The sequence below is a fragment of the Scyliorhinus canicula genome, chromosome 1, assembly GCF_902713615.1.
Source record: "Scyliorhinus canicula chromosome 1, sScyCan1.1, whole genome shotgun sequence".
In the NCBI taxonomy this organism is placed as follows: domain Eukaryota; kingdom Metazoa; phylum Chordata; class Chondrichthyes; order Carcharhiniformes; family Scyliorhinidae; genus Scyliorhinus; species Scyliorhinus canicula.
The window spans coordinates 233,454,859-233,473,984 of NC_052146.1; the positions used below are offsets into that span (position 1 = coordinate 233,454,859).

Genomic DNA, 19,126 nt, shown 5'->3' on the forward strand with positions numbered 1-19,126 from the left:
GGTGGTAGCAGTGATGGCGAGCAGCAACCCAGAGCAGGTAGAGGATGAATGATCTCTTTTCCACCAGGGTAAATCAACATTCTCATCACTCTCAACTCTCACACTCACAAACCTATCACACCTCCACAAGGAACTCACCAACTGCCAGCACAAGGGACATCAACATTCATCTCTCATAAACACCTTCATGTCCTCTGGGAACGTGCCGCAACCCATCCATAGCATCATTCACCAGCCACACATGCCAGACATCCATCTCATCTGGCCTAGCAGGCGTCTTAAGTCATCCAACTGACCAGTGAGGACGCGGGCTATTGTGCTGATGGTGAGGTCAGTGGCGCTCAATCAAGTGAGGATCCTGCACTGCAACATCCATCAGACAACCATACTATGAATGCTCTCTCCTGTTTCGCAGTGCCCTGCCATGCACCTCTTTTCTTTTGCAGACACATCAGAGGCCACCCACAGGCCATGCCCGCAACTCAAGCCCGAAGACACCTTGGAAGAGGATTCTGATAACACCCAACTGAAGACCCGTCACAGTGTTCACCTATACTCTCCCCAAACCTTGCTGGGCCCTAGTTCTAGGTGCCACAATCTGATTAACTCAGCGCACAGCAGCTGGGGTCCAAGGGTGCCGGCACTCTCAGGACAGGACAGCTGGGGCCCAGGAATCTGCTGAGTCTGAGTCAGATGAGGAACCGTCAGGATTCGGTCGTGTTTCAGCTGGAGCTGCAAAGACAAACCCGGGGACGTCAGGAAGGGATGTCTGCTACAGATTGCAAGGGACAATGGAGGAGTCTGTCTGTCTTCAGGTTGAGGTGATCGTGCCGGCATGCCATCTCATCAAAGGCAACACTAGTACGATGGCAGCCACTAGGTCCAGGACATGGGTCCTGCACTGCTGCATGAGCTACACTCTATCACTGAGGCACTTGCTGGCATTCATCAGTGTGAACTCAAGACGGGCAGAGAATCTGGCTCTTGCTGCAGGTCCCTTCCTCTTGAACCGGTCAGCCGGGAACCTTTGGCACCTTGGGGAGGAGGACCAGCAGTTCAACATCCCGGTGCCATCCGGGTGCGTCCGCAGGATCTGAATCCCCTTTTGCTCTGACCCCATCAGCTCTAGCTCCGTAGGCCGAGGAGGGGGCAGCTGCGACAGCAGGACCCCGAAAGCAGGCCTGGGCCCCCTCGCCTCTCCAGAGGACACCCGCTAAGATCATCACAGACAACTGGAGGTAGTAGTCAGCGAACCACCTCCACCTCCACTGAGATGCCGCGGGAGCACCAAGGCAGAGCAGCAGGGTTAGAAGAGTTCAGATATAGTTGCGCCACATGGGTACAGGTGTTAATTGCTTGTACAGAATGTTAACGATTGTAAATACAGGCCCAATCATGGCTCCTTATTATGATGAACAGTGTTCATGGAAATCAGATTTAAAATCTTGGTTCCTGCACAAATTAAAGGCAAGAATCGCAGTCCAGGGCCTCTCCACTGTGCAGTATGTAACTTTCTGACGACAGTGATTGTCTTTTTCAGTCACTCTCCAGATCTGTGATGCCTGCACCTTGATGTGGATTGATTTGCTGCAAGAATCTCAACCCAAGCGCTGCAGGGTTCTGTAATGTTCTCTGTCATGCTAATGATGCTCGGCAGTGGGAAATGTGGCCCACCATTAATGGGGGGCGGGGGGAGAGGACAATCACTTCCTGCTTTTGCGTCACCAGGAAACGCACCTCGGGTCTTCTCGTGAGATTTTGTGATCGCCCCATCGAACACACCCATCCTGATTGGGCACAGAACATCCCAGCCAGAAACTTGAATTTACATAAAACCCTTCACAATTTCAAGATATCCCAGAGTGCTTGGCAGCCAATTAAGTACTTTTTAAAGCGTGGCTACTGATGTGCAGGAAATGTGGCAGCAGAATCTCACCAACCGCAATCTGACAAGTAACCAATAACCTATTTTTGATGCTGGTCATCGGAAAGCTATTGACTGTCCTCTGCTATTGCAGTCCTCTGCAATAGCTATTGACAGCTATCCTCTGTACCCTGCTTCAGAATAGTGCCATGGGCTATTTGACGAGCATCTGACAGTAGTTTTATTGCTCATCTGATAGATGGTACCTCTACTGAATGTCAGCATAGACGTTGCGTACAAATTCCTGGCGGGGCCTTGGTGCATATTGGGAACACCAATGTCGTGTAGCACATTCTTAAAACTTAAAAACACAATCCACGGGCAGAGGAGTTGAGGGACTTTCCAAAAGATGGGAAGAAGCCATAAATGACAGAATTTAGGAAAAGCGACTCCATGAACAGAATGGAGACGGAATAACTAAATTTAGAGAAGTTGCTAGCTAACCAAAGCCAGTGCAAGAAAAGAGAGGGATACCAAAAAGGCAAATGTCAAACATTGAAATCCTCCAAACTCCAATAATTGTGAGAATAAAAAAAGATGAGTCACAGTGCATTTAGCAGACATGATAATAAACATTGTTATATAATTTGCAGTTAGTTCAGTGCAAATTGATTTTAATCTGAAGTAAATCTTGTTGACCAGTATATTATCTTTCTATGCCTTTGCTGCCTTTAATTTTTATTTCAAAATAAGTAAAAGTCCGAGTCTGTGAGTGTGGAACCTATTAATTACAACAAAAAATTGGTTCCTAAATCCATGTTTATTTTGCAAAGATTGGACCCATGCACTTGTTGCCAAGCGTTAGGCAGTAGTATTTGAATATATTTTTAATTAAGGCATGTTTTTTTTTGTTCCACTGCTAGAGTTATAGCTTGACATTTTTACATGGCATCCATATTGAAATGCATAATTTTCCTTATGGTCCCTGTCTTCCTGCTGGGATGATAATGTTTTGATGTATTTTTCTGCTTCCATGATGAGAGGGCTGCTGCTGCTGCTCTGACATATTCATTCAGATGAATAATTATAACTTGTGCAATGTCAAGCAGATGATGGCAGGTCTTTGCACATCAAGCCAAAGCCTGATCGCCAGTGCAGGTGTTTCACAGCATGATCAGATAAAGCCAGTGGTTTGAAGCTGAGATGGCACATCGCGACTAGTGAGGAATGAGCATCAAGGGCAAAGTGGCCTATGCCCATATGTAACTGCTATCTTACTGGACAGCTTTATCTCGTGACAGGGCTGTTAACCTTTTGCTCCCGGCTCGCAACAAAAAAATTAAAAGCATGAATTGAAATCCATGGCTTTCTTGAGGAAAATCACCTGAAGGCAAAGGGTTAATTTCGTACAGGCTCATCTTCTGACTGCAGCCCTGTTCACATTCTAAGTTCTTTTTTTAATTAAGAAATGAATTGGGTTTCCTGGAGATCGGCACAATGATGTGCCTTTCACTATTATGCGTCTGAATCCATAAAATGTGGCTTACATGTTCAGAAACCTGGTTCTATGCTTACAGGCATTCAAAGTAGTGAGGTCTGGCATTCAACCCTGAGGCAGATTTTTGGGTTGTGTAATTGTTGTACTCATCCAGTCGGCTTTTTAGTTATGTTCTATCAGTGTGATTTAGAAAATGTAATGGTTGAATTGTGTCTTAAATGAAGAGTACTCAGCCTGCACTGTAAAGATAACAATATAAATATTGATTTTTTTTTTAACCCATTATCAGCGTTACACCACTTTTACCTACAATTCTGTTGTCAGATTTTGGTGTTGAAAAGGAAAAACTTATTTTTAAATGAATTTAATAATATGAAGCATAAATGCTTTATTTGTAGAACTAAAGTGTGGTTGATGAGCTGTCAAGCACCTGAATGCCTCAGGACCTTGGAGTTGAGAATGAAAGCGATTATTTGAAAATTTATGTCTGAAAATGTTCATGAGGTGAAGTCGAAATAGGATCTAGATCATGCAAATACTGCAGAACACAATTACTTATCTGGTGGGAGGAATCTGGTTTTATAAGGTGTGTGGAAATAAGCTGCAGTTTAGCCAAAGTGCAGCACTTCAGATGAAGGTATTAATGATCAAAACTATGCTGGAATGAGTGACAAGATTGCAGTGCAGTTTTATTTTTTTGGGTAAGTTTTTTCATATGTGAAAAGAAGATAGCAAATCCTCAGATAGTTTGGAAGAGCACACTGTTAAATTCAAGGCAGTTCACGCATGGTGTCATTCATTGGTGCTATTTGGTCCAATTACGCACTGCAAGCTGAAGGGGAACCACTATTTGCTTTGGACTTCCACAGCAGATGGAGCTACTTTACTGTAATGCAACCATAAATAAACTTTCAGTAGAGATTGCTAAGGCAGACTAAACCTTTCAGAATAGTTTACATTAAGGGCAGAAGCATGAGCCTGCAGGAGAATGGACTGAGAAAACAACATGGACCTGCAGTATGTCAGGCTGACAGGGCTTCATGGCTCTGGGCCAGACACCGCCAGCTGTCAATCATTGGTGTGATTTACCAGTTGAGCAGAAGAAAACATGACTGAGAATGGAGCCTTTGGATTTGGGTGGGTCCAAATGTTGGATTTTCCTTTAAAAGGAGAGTCCACAAATTAACAGCAGTGGGCATTTGGAGGAAGGTCATTTTATAATGTCACTAAGTCTATGTAGCCCATCCTTTCTATATGTGTATCCATGTGTTTGACTTTACCAGAAATTGAATTTTATTCCTTTGCCATGTCATTCCGTTGTTTCAGCAAACTGCAGCATGGGAGAAAAAGCAGTGGCAAAAAAATTGAATTGGTCTTTTTGTTTAAATATTTAAACGTTTATATAATTAATGTGTCTGAACATCAAACGGGTCACATTAGCTTTAACTTTGGTGTGCACATTTGTGAATAATCAAACTAATTATTAAAACCTGCCAATGTCTGATCAGAGGTATAATTCCAAGTTGCTTTTGTTCAGGAATTTGGTGTTGGGTATGCAACATCTTTCCACAAATACGGACTTTGCATTTTCAGTTCAGGTTTAGCACATTCAGTTGCATGAAGGGAAACAAACAAACTTGAAAATCCAATACTATTCCACTGTTATATTTATGGTCGAGTGAAATCCAAATAGCCAGTCACTCAAGTGCTTGCGTCTCAGATTCCCTATGGTTGGGGAATTTACATAATAGCCAGAATTTTATATTGCTCGGGCGGACCTGGAAGCACTAGAAATGCACAGGAAGATGTTGGACTGTGTCTTGACATCGTCGAGCACTCGTGCAAGATTTCAATAGACTGACAAGCACGAGAGTCGGAAGCCCGCCCGCCAACAATCAAGCAGGAAATGCAGCCCAATAAGGGGCCAATTGAACACCATTTTATATGGGCCTGTCTGTTTTTGCAGTTGGCAGAAGGGCCATTTGGCCAGTCAGCTATTTTAACTACAATCTCAATCCAGGGTGGGTTGAAATGTCATGGCTAGGGTGCCTGGGGACTGAGGTGTGATTCAATATGCTGCCTAGTTAACTTTGCATAGTTCTTCCATCGCAATTTATTTTAAAAAATAGCTCTGCAGCGACTGTCCCTTAAGGTAGCACGTTAGAAGCATCAGCTGCACCCTCCCTTTTCTCGGCTCCTGCCCTCTCTGGCAGCGCTGAAATGCTCGCAGCGCGCATTTCATGCTGGCTGCCCGTTAACTGAGTAGCCAGTGAAAAGTTGCCTTCTGGGACTGATCGCAGTTGGAAGCGCTTTTCGCGCCCATTTCCAGGCCCGCTGGGTGGGTGTGCCCGACGGGTGAGAAATTCAGGCCAATGTTGCTAAAGGTGCCAGTACCCACTAAATGAGGAGAGTGGCAGCAGTAAACTTTAGTACCAGGCAAGTTCTTGTGAATATAGTCAGGAGGTCTAGCTGAAGAAATAAAGAAACTGGCTCCCTTTTTGGAAAGGCTATCGAAGGGAATATTCTTTTCTCAATAAACCAGGCTTGGAACACTCATGTTGATCCCATTTCCTCTGCAGAAATGTAATGTACAGAATGCCATTCTACTGCTTCTGCTTCCTTTTATTATGTCAAACTGCAAGGGCATGGATGCATTAGCTGCCTTGTCCCACTCTATTATCTGCCGACAAACTCCCTGCTTTAAGACATACACTGAGTTTGTTGGTGATTGAGGAATTTTAGGACTCACCCCTATGGGAGTCAGTAGCACTCCTATAGCCAGTAATGGAAGTATTCACACCCAAGACTTGATGGTGACGTCACGCTGGCTGCACCATGTGATTATTGCAGATTTTTAAGGAACTAGGATTCCACACGGACAGTTGTGGTGTCAGTAATGTTCATGGGTTATAGCACTGAGCCAAGTCAGACTATCTTGGGTCCATGTCCACTTCGTAGACTTGTGCATTTGTAATTAGGCTGGCATTTCCGTGCAGCCGATGAGAAAGTACTGTGCCGTTTAAGATGCCACCTTTCAAATAAAACTTCAAACTGTGGCACTGTCCACCCTCTCATGGCATTATTCAACGGGCAGGCATTACCCAATAACTAAGGGGGTATCAGTAGAGCTCTGACAATGCAAATCGGCTGCAAATAATGAAAACCAGGGTACTGCACATCCATAAAATGCATTTTCTAAGCATAGCTTCTCCCAAGTCATGAGCAACAGTCCTCAGAAGGCAGTGGTGTACCATCTTCTTGAGCTGCTGCAGTCCATGTGGTGCAGGTACACCCACAGTGCTGTCAGGGAGGGTGTTCCAGGATTTTGGCCCAGCGACAGTGAAAGAATGGCGATTATAGTTTGAAGTCAGGATGATTTGTGGTTTGTAGGGGAACTTGCAGGTGGTGGTGTTCCCACCCATCTGCTGCCTTTGTCCTTTATGGTGGTAGAGGTCACGAGTTTGGAAGGTGTTGTGGAAGGAGTCTTCGTGACTTGCCTGAAGTCTTTCATCTTGTTGCCAGCTGCCGCAAACACTGTCGAAGTCCCACTGAGTCTCTCTGACACGAGAGGTGATTTTTGACACAAATGGTGCTTCTACTCCAGAAGCATTAATTGCCCACTTAAGGGCCAATATGCCATGGGCAGACTGCCTGTCCGATGCCTCCATGCCATCCATAAAATGATGGGGTGGCTACCAGCGGGCAAACCGCCAATGACAAGATGCCCTAATTTGCTAGTCTGTAACCTGTTTTGTCCGCGGGTGACCCATAAGATTCAGCCCAGAGTGGAGATGAGGTAAATCTTAGACTCGTTCAGCTTTGGCTTGAATGCATTTTATAAGAAGCAACAAGGAAAGGCGAGGAAACATATGTTGAGAGGGTGAGATGAGCAAGGATGGGGAGGAGGCTCGTGTGAAGCATATACACCAGCATAGTTTGGTTACATATGCTCTGATACAAATAAAAACTGGCTGTGAATTCAAGGGTTCCTTGCTGTAAAAATGCACATTGATTTAAAACGCACACTTTTTCAGATGTGATGCCATATTTTACATCCTAAAGATTAAAGAAGGCTACAGCACGGAATGAGCCTGTTGTGCCTTTGCTGATGCTGGCTCTTTAAAAGATATGCAATTATTTCCATGCCTCCACTTATTCCCCATAAGCTTGAAAAATATTTTCAAGTATTTGCTCACTTGCGTTTTGAAAGTTTTATTATTGAATCTCCCTCCACCACCCATTCAGAGTGCATTCCAGATCATTGTAAATTGCTGTGTAAAAAATTGTTTCCACATGTCTCCTCTGATTCTTTTTTAAATTGCATTAAGTTTGTAACTTAAGGTCACTGTTGGAGTATCAAATCTCCTCTTGTTCTTCTCTGTTCTAAGAAGAACACCATAGTCTCTGCATGTAAGGGAAGCCTTTAGTCTGTGGTACCATTCTCGTAAATTTCCTCTGCACCCTTTCAAAAACCTTAATATTTTTCCTTAAATGTGAGACCCAGAATCAAACACAATACTTTAGGTCCGGAACAACTTTCTTGCTTTTGTACTCTGCCTAGATTTATAAGACCAAGAATCTTGTATTTCTTATTCCCATCCTCTTTATCTTGTTATGCCAACATCAAAAGACTTGCACATAGGGGGTGGTTTAGCACACTGGGCTAAATTGCTGGCTTTTAAAGCAGACCAAGGCAGGCCAGCAGCACGGTTCAATTCCCGTACCAGCCTCCCCGAACAGGCGCCGGAATGTGGCGACCAGGGGCTTTTCACAGTAACTTCATTGAAGCCTACTCGTTGACAATAAGCAAATTTCATTTTTCATTTCATTGTCATTTTCATTTCATATATATCTGTCCTGCACCTTTAAAACTGTGCCATCTAGTTTGTCTTGCTTATCCTCTTTCTTCTAGTCAAAATAAATCAAAATATATAAATGGGGAGATATACGTGTCTCCCCAGTTCACTATTCTGTCTGTGTCCTCCTGAAATTTGTTACTAAACTTTATTTAATCTGCAAGTTTTGAAATTTTGCCGAGTATACCCAAGTCCCACTCATTAATATACATCAAAAGAGGAGTGGTCCCAATACTCCTCTGGGGGTTACTACTGTATGCTTCCCTCCAGCCTGAAAAACAAGCATTCACCAACCATCTCTGGTTTACATCCTTTAATCACTTTAGTATACAGACTGCAACTGTCCCTTTAATCCCATGAGTTTTAATTTTATTATAACAAGTTTATTATGTGGTACAGTATGCACTTTCAATAAGTGTTTCATATACACATCACTTGGGCTACGCTTGTTAACCTTCTTTACTACTTCATCAAATAACTCCGTGTTGCTCTTTTCCTTTTTCAGAGCTCCTTAATAAACCTTCACAGTCAGTTTCTGGCAGCACTGGAGTCACTGCAGGAATTCTGGGATGTTATGGATGAAATAGATGAGAAGACCTGGGTGCTAGAACCAGAAAAACCAGCACGGGCTACCACATCACGGAGAATTGCCATAGGTACACATCTTTTATTATAAGTAATGGTTTTACCTGAATAGTTCATAAATGACTTTGAGAAAAAAAAGAATGGTACAGATACTGATAAGCTCTTCAGCATTTGTTTAAAAAAAATCTGTTATAGGAACACTGCATTAAACCCCACTGCACAATGTATTTTTAAGACACCTTCGACAAGACAATCTTGATTTTGCTGCTATTGTTTCTGAAGTTGTGACATGAAAAGCTGGTATTTGCTTAGCTTTAGCTCTTCTCTACTTTTGCTTCCACATCTTAAGTGTGTGAAGATTGTGACTCCAAACAGGGGGGGGGGGTGCGGACGCATCTAAAATGTCATCACATTTAAAACAGGAAAAACAATCTCTATAGTTCATGCCCCCCCCCCCCCCCCCCAACATGTTGAAGCACCAAGTACTACTCTCAATATTCAAATGAAATGACATTACCAAAATAAAATTCAGTCAGCAGAACAATGTCAATCTATATCTGTATTTTCCATCTATTGAATGTTTTGGATGGGGAAGAATAATGGGAACCGTTGTTGTTTACAAAAATATAGGAGTCCAATTCTTAGCAGTAATTGGTTAAATTAATTCTATGTTGCAATGAAAAATTGAAATCTAAGTATTCTTAGCACTTGAGTTTGTACAAATGAAACATTGAAATTATTTCTAGTTTTCTGGCAGTTCTTAATTTAAAATACTGTGATAGGATCAATAACAATTTTCAATTATATAGCAGCTTCAGTTAGTAAAAGTCAAAGATTTCTCCACAGGAGGGTTATCAGAAATTTGACAGAGCTATATAAGGAGTCCTGACCAAAAGCTTGGGTCAGAGAGTGGAACGACTCCTATAGAAATGCTTTACTACACTGCTTATTGTCCTTGCTTTCTGAGACAACGCTGTCAAAATGTTGAAGGTTACTTTGTTAAAAAATCCGTATTTGAAGAAGTTGGGCATTATTGAGCAATGTTAAGTGTTGCTGGATGGTTTATTTTGAATTATTTGTTCTTGGATTTCGTAGGCAACAATGTTTCAATAAATGTGGAAGTGGATCCCCGACACCCAAAAATGTTGCCTGAATGTTGCTTCCTGGGCGCTGATCATGGTATGTGATCTTTAGGATCAGAGATTGGATTTCCAATTTTTTGGCTTATTCATGTTAAAATTTAAAGAGGGTAACCATATTCATTTTATCCTAGTGGTAACCCCACTGAGGAATAAGCTGAACACCAACATGCATCTTTGGTAAGTAGTGCTCAAATATTAGTCTCATCTTGAGTGCCTGCTGGAAAGGAATAGCCTTCATCGCTGAGTGGTTAAATAAAATCTTTGAAAATAAATACAGGTATGTTCTTTGCAGGTCTCCAGAGTGCACGGTGTTGCAAAATCTAAAGGATATGTTGGAGATAGATTTTCCATCTCCTGCCACCCATGAGAAGTCTGTAAGTTTCAACTAGAAAATGATAATCCAGTTTATCATTCTGGCTTTGTCAACTCTTAAAATATGTACATAGCTCCCATGTTGTGAAGCATAAAGCAGTTATTGTTTTAAATGTTTGAAAACTACTGCAGCATTGAAGAAATTTGTGGTGGTACACGCTTAAGTATTCCTACAAATGTTTGTTTTGGGGAGATATTTTAGAAATGCAGATGATGCAAAGTGAAAGCTGTTAAAGGCAATAGAAATGGTGTTGCATAGGAAGAGACTACCCTACTCATTGTACACCAAAGTGATTTCATTTTTGGAACAGCAAGAAGTCTTACAACACCAGGTTAAAGTCCAACAGGTTTGTTTCAAATCACTCACTTTCGGAGCACTGCTCCTTCCTCGGGTGAATAAAGAGGTATCTTCCAGAAACACATATATAGACAAAGTCAAAGATGCAAGACAAGCAGACGCTGCAACAAAGGATGAATGGACATCGCGTGACAATCGCCAGGCAGGAATGTTCCCTTCCAGTCGGGAACACTTCAGCAGTCAAGGGCATTCAGCCTCTGATCTCTGTTCTCCAAGGCGGCCTTCAGGACGCACGACAATGCAAAATCGCTGAGCAGAAACTTATAGCCAAGTTCCGTACACATTTTTTTTATAAATGTTTTTTATTGAGTTTTCATATTTTATATATGACAAATTACAAGTTATTAGAGAGAGAGAAAAAAAAACAAAGGAAAACACAAAAATTTTTTACATGAATATTTACAGGTAAGCATCTTCATAACAATAATTGTGGCTGCCCCCTTTAGCCAGCATACATATTTTACATTCCCCAATATGGCCGAGGCACATGTTTATAGGCATTTATTTATAGTTTGGTTTTGGGCCTTGGCTTGCCATCAAACCCCCATACCGAGCCCGTAGACCCCCCCCCCCGGCTACCTTCCCCCGATTCCCGCCCATTTTCCCCTGGTTCTTGGCCACCCGACTATTCTTCCTCATGTACGTTGGCCACAAACAGGTCCCGGAACAGTTGCATGAATGGCTCCCACGTTCTGTGGAAGCCGTCGTCCGACCCTCGGATGGCGAATTTGATTTTCTCCATTTGGAGAGATTCCGAGAGGTCGGACAGCCAGTCTGCAGCTCTGGGTGGTGCTGCTGACCGCCAGCCAAACAGGATTCTACGGCGGGCAATCAGGGAGGCAAAGGCAAGGGCGTCCGCCCTCCTCCCCAGGAATAGATCTGGCTGGTCTGAAACCCCGAAGACCGCCACTATCGGGCATGGCTCCACCCTCACCCCCACCACTTTGGACATAGCCTCGAAGAAGGCTGTCCAGTACTCCACAAGTCTGGGGCAAGACCAGAACATGTGGGCGTGGTTGGCCGGGCCTCTCTGGCACCGCTCACATTTGTCCTCCACCTCCGGGAAGAACCTACTCATACGGTTTCTCGTTAAGTGGGCTCTATGTACCACTTTTAGTTGCGTCAGGCTGAGCCTTGCGCACGTGGAGGTGGAGTTGACCCTATGCAGTGCTTCGCTCCAGAGTCCCCACCCTATCTCCATCCCCAGGTCGTCCTCCCATTTCCTTCTTGTTGCGTCCAGTACGGTGTCGTCCCTGTCTACCAGTCGGTCATACATGTCACTACAGTTCCCTTTCTCTAGGATACTTGCGTCCAGTAGGTCTTCCAATAGTGTCTGTCGTGGCGGTTGTGGGTACGTCCTTGTCTCCTTTCGTAGGAAGTTTTTGAGCTGCAGGTACCGTAGCTCGTTCCTCCCAGCTAGCTGAAATTTCTCTGTCAGTTCGTCCAGTGTTGCGATCCTGTCGTCCGTGTATAGGTCCCTGACTGTCAGTGTCCCCCCGTCCTGCCTCCACCTTTTGAAGGTGGCGTCGGTCAGTGCTGGTTTGAACCTATGGTTGTTGCAGATGGGAGCCTTGTCCGACATTTTGTACAGGCCAAATTGCTGCCGCAGTTGGTTCCAGGATTGGAGGGTGGCTGTCGCCACTGGGCTGGTGGAGTGTTTTTTGGGTGGGGATGGGAGTGCTGCCGTGGCGAGGGCCCGGAGGGAGGTTCCCATGCAGGAGGCCTCCTCCGCACGCACCCACTCGGCTTCTGGCTCCTGGATCCATCCCCTTACTCGCTCGGCTGTTGCCGCCCAGTGGTAGAATTGTAGATTCGGGAGGGCTAGCCCCCCCCTGGATTTTGTTTTTTGTATGACCTTCTTTGCGATCCTAGCATTTTTACCCCCCCCCCCCCATACGAACGCCATGATATGTTTGTCCAGCGCTTTGAAAAAGGCCTTGGGGATGTAGATCGGAATGGATCTAAACAGGAAAAGGAACCTGGGCAGTACGTTCATTTTGATCGTCTGGACTCTCCCCGCGAGGGAGAGCGGGAGTGTGTTCCATCTTTGCAGGTCCTTTTTAACTTCCTCCGTCAGGCTGGTGAGGTTCCATTTGTGGACCCCTTTCCAGTCATGGGCTATTTGGATCCCCAGGTAGCGGAATTAATTTCGGGCTTGTTTGAACGGCAGGCCCTTTAGCGCTGCCCCCCCCCCCCCCCCCCCCCCCTTGCGGGTGTACTGGGAAGATCTCACTTTTGCTCATGTTGAGTTTGTAGCCCGAGAAGGCTCCAAACTCTTTCAGGAGCGCTATGATTCCGTCCATGCTGCTTTGTGGGTCCGAGATATAGAGGAGCAGATCATCCGCATAGAGTGAGACTCTGTGCTCTCTACCTCCCCTTCGGATCCCCCTCCAATGTTTTGCTGCCCTGAGCGCGATTGCTAGCGGTTCGATTGCTAGTGCGAACAGCAGCGGGGACAGTGGGCATCCTTGTCTGGTGCCCCTGTGCAGCTGGAAGTATTGGGAGTTGGTATTGTTGGTCCGTACACTCGCCATGGGAGCGTTGTATAGGAGCTTTACTCAAGCGGTGAACCCTGTTCCAAGCCCGAACCGCTCCAGTACCTCTATGAGGTATTTCCATTCGACTCTGTCGAAGGCCTTTTCTGCGTCCAGGGAGACGATCACCTCTTGTGTTCTCTCCCCGGAGGGGGTCATTATCACGTTCAGCAGGCGCCTGATGTTCGCGGTAAGCTGTCTACCTTTGACGAAGCCCGTCTGGTCCTCTGTGACCACCTCAGGTACACAGTCTTCTTTGCCTTTTGGCTAGGATTTTGGCCAGTATTTTGGCGTCTGCGTTCAGCAGGGATATGGGTCTGTATGACCCACATTCCGTTGGGTCTTTGTCTTTCTTAGGTATCAGCGAGATTGAGGCCTGTGCTAACGTGGGTGGCAGTGTGCCCCTAGCTAGCGAGTCTGTGAACATCTCCCGCAGGTGCGGGGCCAGCGCTGTCGTGAATTTTTTGTAGAAGTCCGCCGGGAATCCGTCCGGTCCCGGCGCCTTCCCCGTCTGCATGGAGCTAATGCTCTCCATGATCTCTCCCAGTGCTAGTGGTGCTTCCAGATCCCGTTTTCTGCCCTCTCCCACGACTGGTATGTCCAGTCCATCAAGAAACCGGTTCATCCCAGCCTTCCCCGTTGGGGGCTCCGAGGTGTATAGCTCTTGGTAGAAGGCCTTGAAGGTTTCGTTAATCCTCTCTGGTTCTGTTTCCCACGTGCCTCTGGTACCTCTGATTTGCGCAATTTCCCTGCTGGCTGCCTGCTTTCTCAGCTGGTGTGCCAACAGGCGGCTGGCTTTGTCTCCGTGTTCGTACAGGGCCCCGCGTGCCTGGCGGAGTTGGTGTACTGCTTTCCTGGTGGAGAGCAGGTCGAAGTTCCTTTGTAATTCTTTTCTCTCCGCCAGGAGCTCTACGGTCGGGGCCTCGGAGTATTTACGGTCTACCTCCAGTATGGAGTCGACCAGCTTCTGCCTAGCCACCCTTTCCTCCCTATCTCTTTGCGCTTTGTAGGCAATGATTTCCCCTCTTAGTACGGCCTTAAGCGCTTCCCAGAACGTGGAGGATGAGACCTCCCCGTTTTGGTTGTTCTCCGTGTATTCCGCTATGGCCCGCGCTATCCTTTCGCTGAAGGCCTTGTCTAAGTTCCGTACACATGAGTACGGCCTCAACCGGGACCTTGGATTCATGTCACATTACATTCATCCCCCACCATCTGGCCTGGGCTTGCGAAATCCTACCAACTGTCTTGGCTTTAGACAGTTCACACTTCTTTAAGCTGGGGTTACCCCTATCTCTGGATCTGCAAAGACTTAATTACCTGCAAATGCTCGCATTCTAAGCATTGTCTTGTATCTTTGATTTTGTCTGTATATATGTTTCTGGAACATACCTCTTCATTCACCTGAGGAAGGAGCTGCGCTCCGAAAGCTAGTGATTTGAAACAAACCTGTTGGACTTTAACCTGGTGCTGTCAGACTTCTTACTGTGCTCACCCCAGTCCAACACCAGAATCTCCACATCATTTTTGGAAGTTACGACCAAACGTCTTAGTCTGTTAGTGAAGAATATTAGAAAATTCCCGCTATAAAGGAAATATGGCATCACTACTGCATGTAAATATCATAGTTCTCAAAGCATGTCTCGATATGCTACAAACACAACTAGTCAATTACGCAGGTAGGCTGAGATTATTGTGCGTGAATGTGAAATGAATTTACTCGCATCCCTGAAAATAGAAATGTATTATAGCTTGAACCTAGTAGCAAAACAAGCTCTCCGACTTCACTCTTACTTTCATCCTCATGACTGTCCACTTAACGGTGCACAGTTGGAGGGCAGGAAGACATTGCCTTCAGGTGTGAATCTCTTTTGTGTCTTCTGTTGGCCAGCGAGGAAGTGATATTGATAGCTGGTCACTGATTGCTCTAATTGCAATGGTGCATGCGAAGTGCATGTTGGTTTCCCCATTCTTCAGGAACCATAATTGCAAACTATGGGTAGAATCTTAACAAAAAATGGCTAAGTGTCAGTCCAGGCGAGAAAAACAGAGTGAAACTTCTCGTGGAATCTGGAGCCTCTCAGAAAAAAGAGTGGGCATGGTTAGTGGCGTCATTTCTCTTCTCCCCCCGCCCCGCCCCGCCATCAATATCCGCCTGCTCTCTTTCCACCCCCCGTCCACCACATGGATGCCCCCGCGCCCCATGGGGCTCCCATTAATGTCCTGCCCTGCCCTGGTACAGGTAGTGCCAACCTGTGCTAGAGTACTGCCCAGGCATGACCCTATAGCTCTCTCTCTCTCTTCTCCCCCCCCCCCCCCCCCCCAAACAAGGGGCTATACCTACCCCTGCGACCCCAGGGGATCTCCTCGACTGCCTCGCGCTTTGCCTGACTTGATGTAAATGTCACGCTGGCGCCGGGTCAGGATTCCGTGAGGGGAGTAAGTTCTGGAGAGAGTGCTCGCTAATGTTTTAAAAATCCATGTTAAAATCCATGTTAAAATATTTTTAACTGAAAGTAGTAAATTAGTACATTTCAATTATTTTCATCGACCAAAACTCTAGGGAAGCCTTTCAGAAGTTATATTTATTGGCCTTCACTAAATATTTGACACTTCCTTGGATAAATTAAATTTTAAACTTGCCTACATGTGTCCTGGACAATAATGCTCATTAGACGCTGGGCTTATTTTCAGAGCAGTTCAGTAACTGAAAATGACAAAATGGTGGATATAGAGTTCAGCACTCATTAAAAATAAATAACAATGTAAGGCTATGCATCCCTCCTATATATATTTTGTCTTCCTTAGAGTATTCTTTCCTTACACTTGCCTCATAATTTGACAAAAGTAATTTTTTTTTGCCTATTAAACTTCTAGCCAGCCAGTGAATTGCGAACTGTTTTAAGCCCATTAAATTGTTGTTCTACTCAGTTGAAACCAAAAGCTTCTGACTATCATTTCATGTTAAAAGAGCGGAAGATAATTACAGATAAGGAAGCAATTTGGTCTTTCTTAGCTCATCCATCCAAAAAGATCCTGTAAGCCCGTCCATTCTAGTATTCAATTAATCCAGGGTTTTTTCCGCCTTTAACAGGAATTCTGTTCCACATGTTTAGCATCTATGAAAAACAATTTCCGGATATCAGTTCTAAAATTATCTTTAGTAAGTTTCAGTCTGTGTTTCATTGTTCAGCTGCTGAAATTTAAAATAATATTCGGTATTTACTGTTTCCGATTCTTTGGCCACCTTTTTGAAACTTTTCTAAGATCACCTGATGTGTTTCCTTTTTGGACTGAAAAACCCACTGGTGTGATTCTCCATTTAGGAGAAAATGTTCTCCCGCCGGAGATGAATTGCAACCCGTTTCCGATCCCTCTGGGAGCGCAAACCAATAAGCAATTCCATATTCCTTGCCATGCAAGTTTATGCATGGCGTGGAATACGTGGGATTCCCAAGGAATCCCGCTATCGGGCGGCCTGATAGTGGAGTCCATGGCCGACCATCCCGCAAATCAGCACTGAACCACCACTGAGCAGCCCCCACCCCTGGATTGCCTGGTTGCTCCCCCCCAACCCCAAGTATGGGGGGTGAGCTGACCCCCCTCGGGACCCCTGTAATCTGGAGACTCTCCACAGGGATCGCTGTAATAGGGAGACCCTAACTGGGACCCCTGTAATAGGAGGACTCCCGCCTAAAGGGACCCCCGATAATAGGGAGACCCCCCCTGTTGTAGGGAGAGGCCCCCCCCACGGGGACACCTGTATTAGGGAGATCCCCCCCTCTACAGGAAGACTTGTAATAGGGAGACCACCTCACCCTAGGAACCACAGCGGCCCCTGTAATAGGGAGACCCCCCCACAGGGACCCCTTTAATAGGGAGACCACCCACAGGGACACTCCACTTGTTTACTGTCCTCACTCTGATGTAGCTTCTCTCGTAATTTTTTCTCACTTAAGATTTAAAGAAAAAAATGAAGACTTGCATTGATGTCCAATCTTCAGAACATTCTAAAGTGCTTCATTGTAAATTGATTACTTTTGAGGTGTTGTCACTTGGTATCGGGGGAAATCCGACATGGCAAGTCCCCACAATGTGAAAATTGACCAATTAACTAATCTATTTGCTGGTGTTGGTTGATGACTAAATGTGTTATGACATCCTGGGCCAGAGCGCGGTCAATTCCGGCCAGTTGACCTGGAGTTGCAACGCGGTTGAAATTAACTTTATTTTAAAGTACCCGAGATCTTCGGCTACCCAATAACTACAGTCACCAGGTTTGTAAATTTAAACACAATTAACTTTATTATTAAAAGTAACTATAATTAAACAGGCAACAAATACAATTTATTAACTACTATCTAATCTCTAAACCCCCCAACTCTCCCCACCCTCTATAACACACATAATCACTGTTGGTTGCCGGGCAGAATACTGTCCCTGACCAAGCGAAACAAATCCCTTCAGGTGATGTACCGGAGGACTGGAGAATAGCCAATGTTGTTCCTTTGTTTAAGAAGGGTAGCAAGGATAATCCAGGGAACTACAGGCCAGTGAGCCTTACGTCAGTGGTAGGGAAATTACTGGAGAGAATTCTTCGAGACAGAATCTACTCCCATTTGGAAGCAAATGGACATATTAGCGAGAGGCAGCACAGTTTTGTGAAGGAGAGGTCGTGTCTCACCAACTTGATCGAGTTTTTCGAGGAGGTCACAAAGATGATTGATGCAGGTAGGGCAGTGGATGTTGTCTACATGAACTTCAGTAAGGCCTTTGACAAGGTCCCTCATGGTAGACTGGTACAAAAGGTGAAGTCACACGGGATCAGAGGTGAGCTGGCAAGATGGATACAGAACTGGCTAGGTCATAGAAGGCAGAGAGTAGCAATGGAAGGGTGGCTTTTCTGATTGGAGGGCTGGGACCTTTGCTGTTCGTACTATATATAAATGATTTGGAGGAAAATCTAACTGGTCTGATTAGTAAGTTTGCAGACGACGCAACGGTTGGTGGAATTGCGGATAGCGATGAGGATTGTCAGAAGATACTGCAGGATTTAGATTGTTTGGAGACTTGGGCGGAGAGATGGCAGATGGACTGTAATCCGGACAAATGTGAGGTAATGCATTTTGGAAGGTCTAATGCAGGTAGGGAATATACAGTGAATGGTCGAACCCTCAAGAGTATGGACAGTCAGAGAGATCTAGGTGTACAGGTCCACAGGTCACTGAAAGGGGCAACACAGGTGAAGAAGATAGTCAAGAAGGCATACGGCATGCTTGCCTTCATTGGCCGGGGCATTGAGTGTACAACTTGGCAAGTCATGTTGCAGCTGTATAGAACCACACTTAGAGTATAGTGTTCAATTCTGGTCGCCACATTACCAGAAGGATGTGGAGGCTTTAAAGAGGGTGCAGAAGAGATTTACCAGGATGTTGCCTGGTATGGAGGGCATTAGCTATGAGGAGCGGTTGAATAAACTCGGTTTGTTCTCACTGAAATGACGGAGGTTGAGGGGACGACCTAATAGAGGTCTACAAAATTATATGGGGCATAGACAGAGTGGATAGTCAGAGGCTTTTCCCCAGGGTAGAGGGGTCAATTACTAGGGGGCATAGGTTTAAGGTGCAAGTGGCAAGGTTTAGAAGAGATGTACGAGGCAAGTTTTTTTACACAGAGGGTAGTGGGTGCCTGAAACCTGCTGCCGGAGGAGGTGATGGAAGCAGGGACGATAGTGACGTTTAAGGGGCATCTTGACAAATACAGGAATAGGATGGGAATAGAGGGATTTGGACCCTGGAAGTGCAGAAGATTTTAGTTTTGTTTAGGGCAGCATGGTTGGCACAGGCTTGGAGGGCCGAAGGGCCTGTTCCTGCGCTGTACTTTTCTTTGTTCTTTGTTCCCCTCCAATCTGTTGAGTGCC

The 19,126-nt window shown here is 45.3% G+C and overlaps 1 protein-coding gene across 7 annotated transcripts in view; it reads left to right on the plus strand.

Annotated features, from left to right (window-relative positions):
- Window positions 1-19,126, plus strand: part of fancl (FA complementation group L) — a 102,385-nt gene that overhangs the window by 60,905 nt on the left and 22,354 nt on the right. For all 7 annotated transcript variants that reach the window (XM_038809346.1, XM_038809355.1, XM_038809400.1 and 4 more), the window contains 4 exons: window positions 8,724-8,874; window positions 9,899-9,982; window positions 10,077-10,122; window positions 10,238-10,319. In XM_038809346.1, coding sequence (XP_038665274.1) covers window positions 8,724-8,874; window positions 9,899-9,982; window positions 10,077-10,122; window positions 10,238-10,319 — 363 coding nt within the window. The remainder of the gene's footprint in view (window positions 1-8,723; window positions 8,875-9,898; window positions 9,983-10,076; window positions 10,123-10,237; window positions 10,320-19,126) is intronic.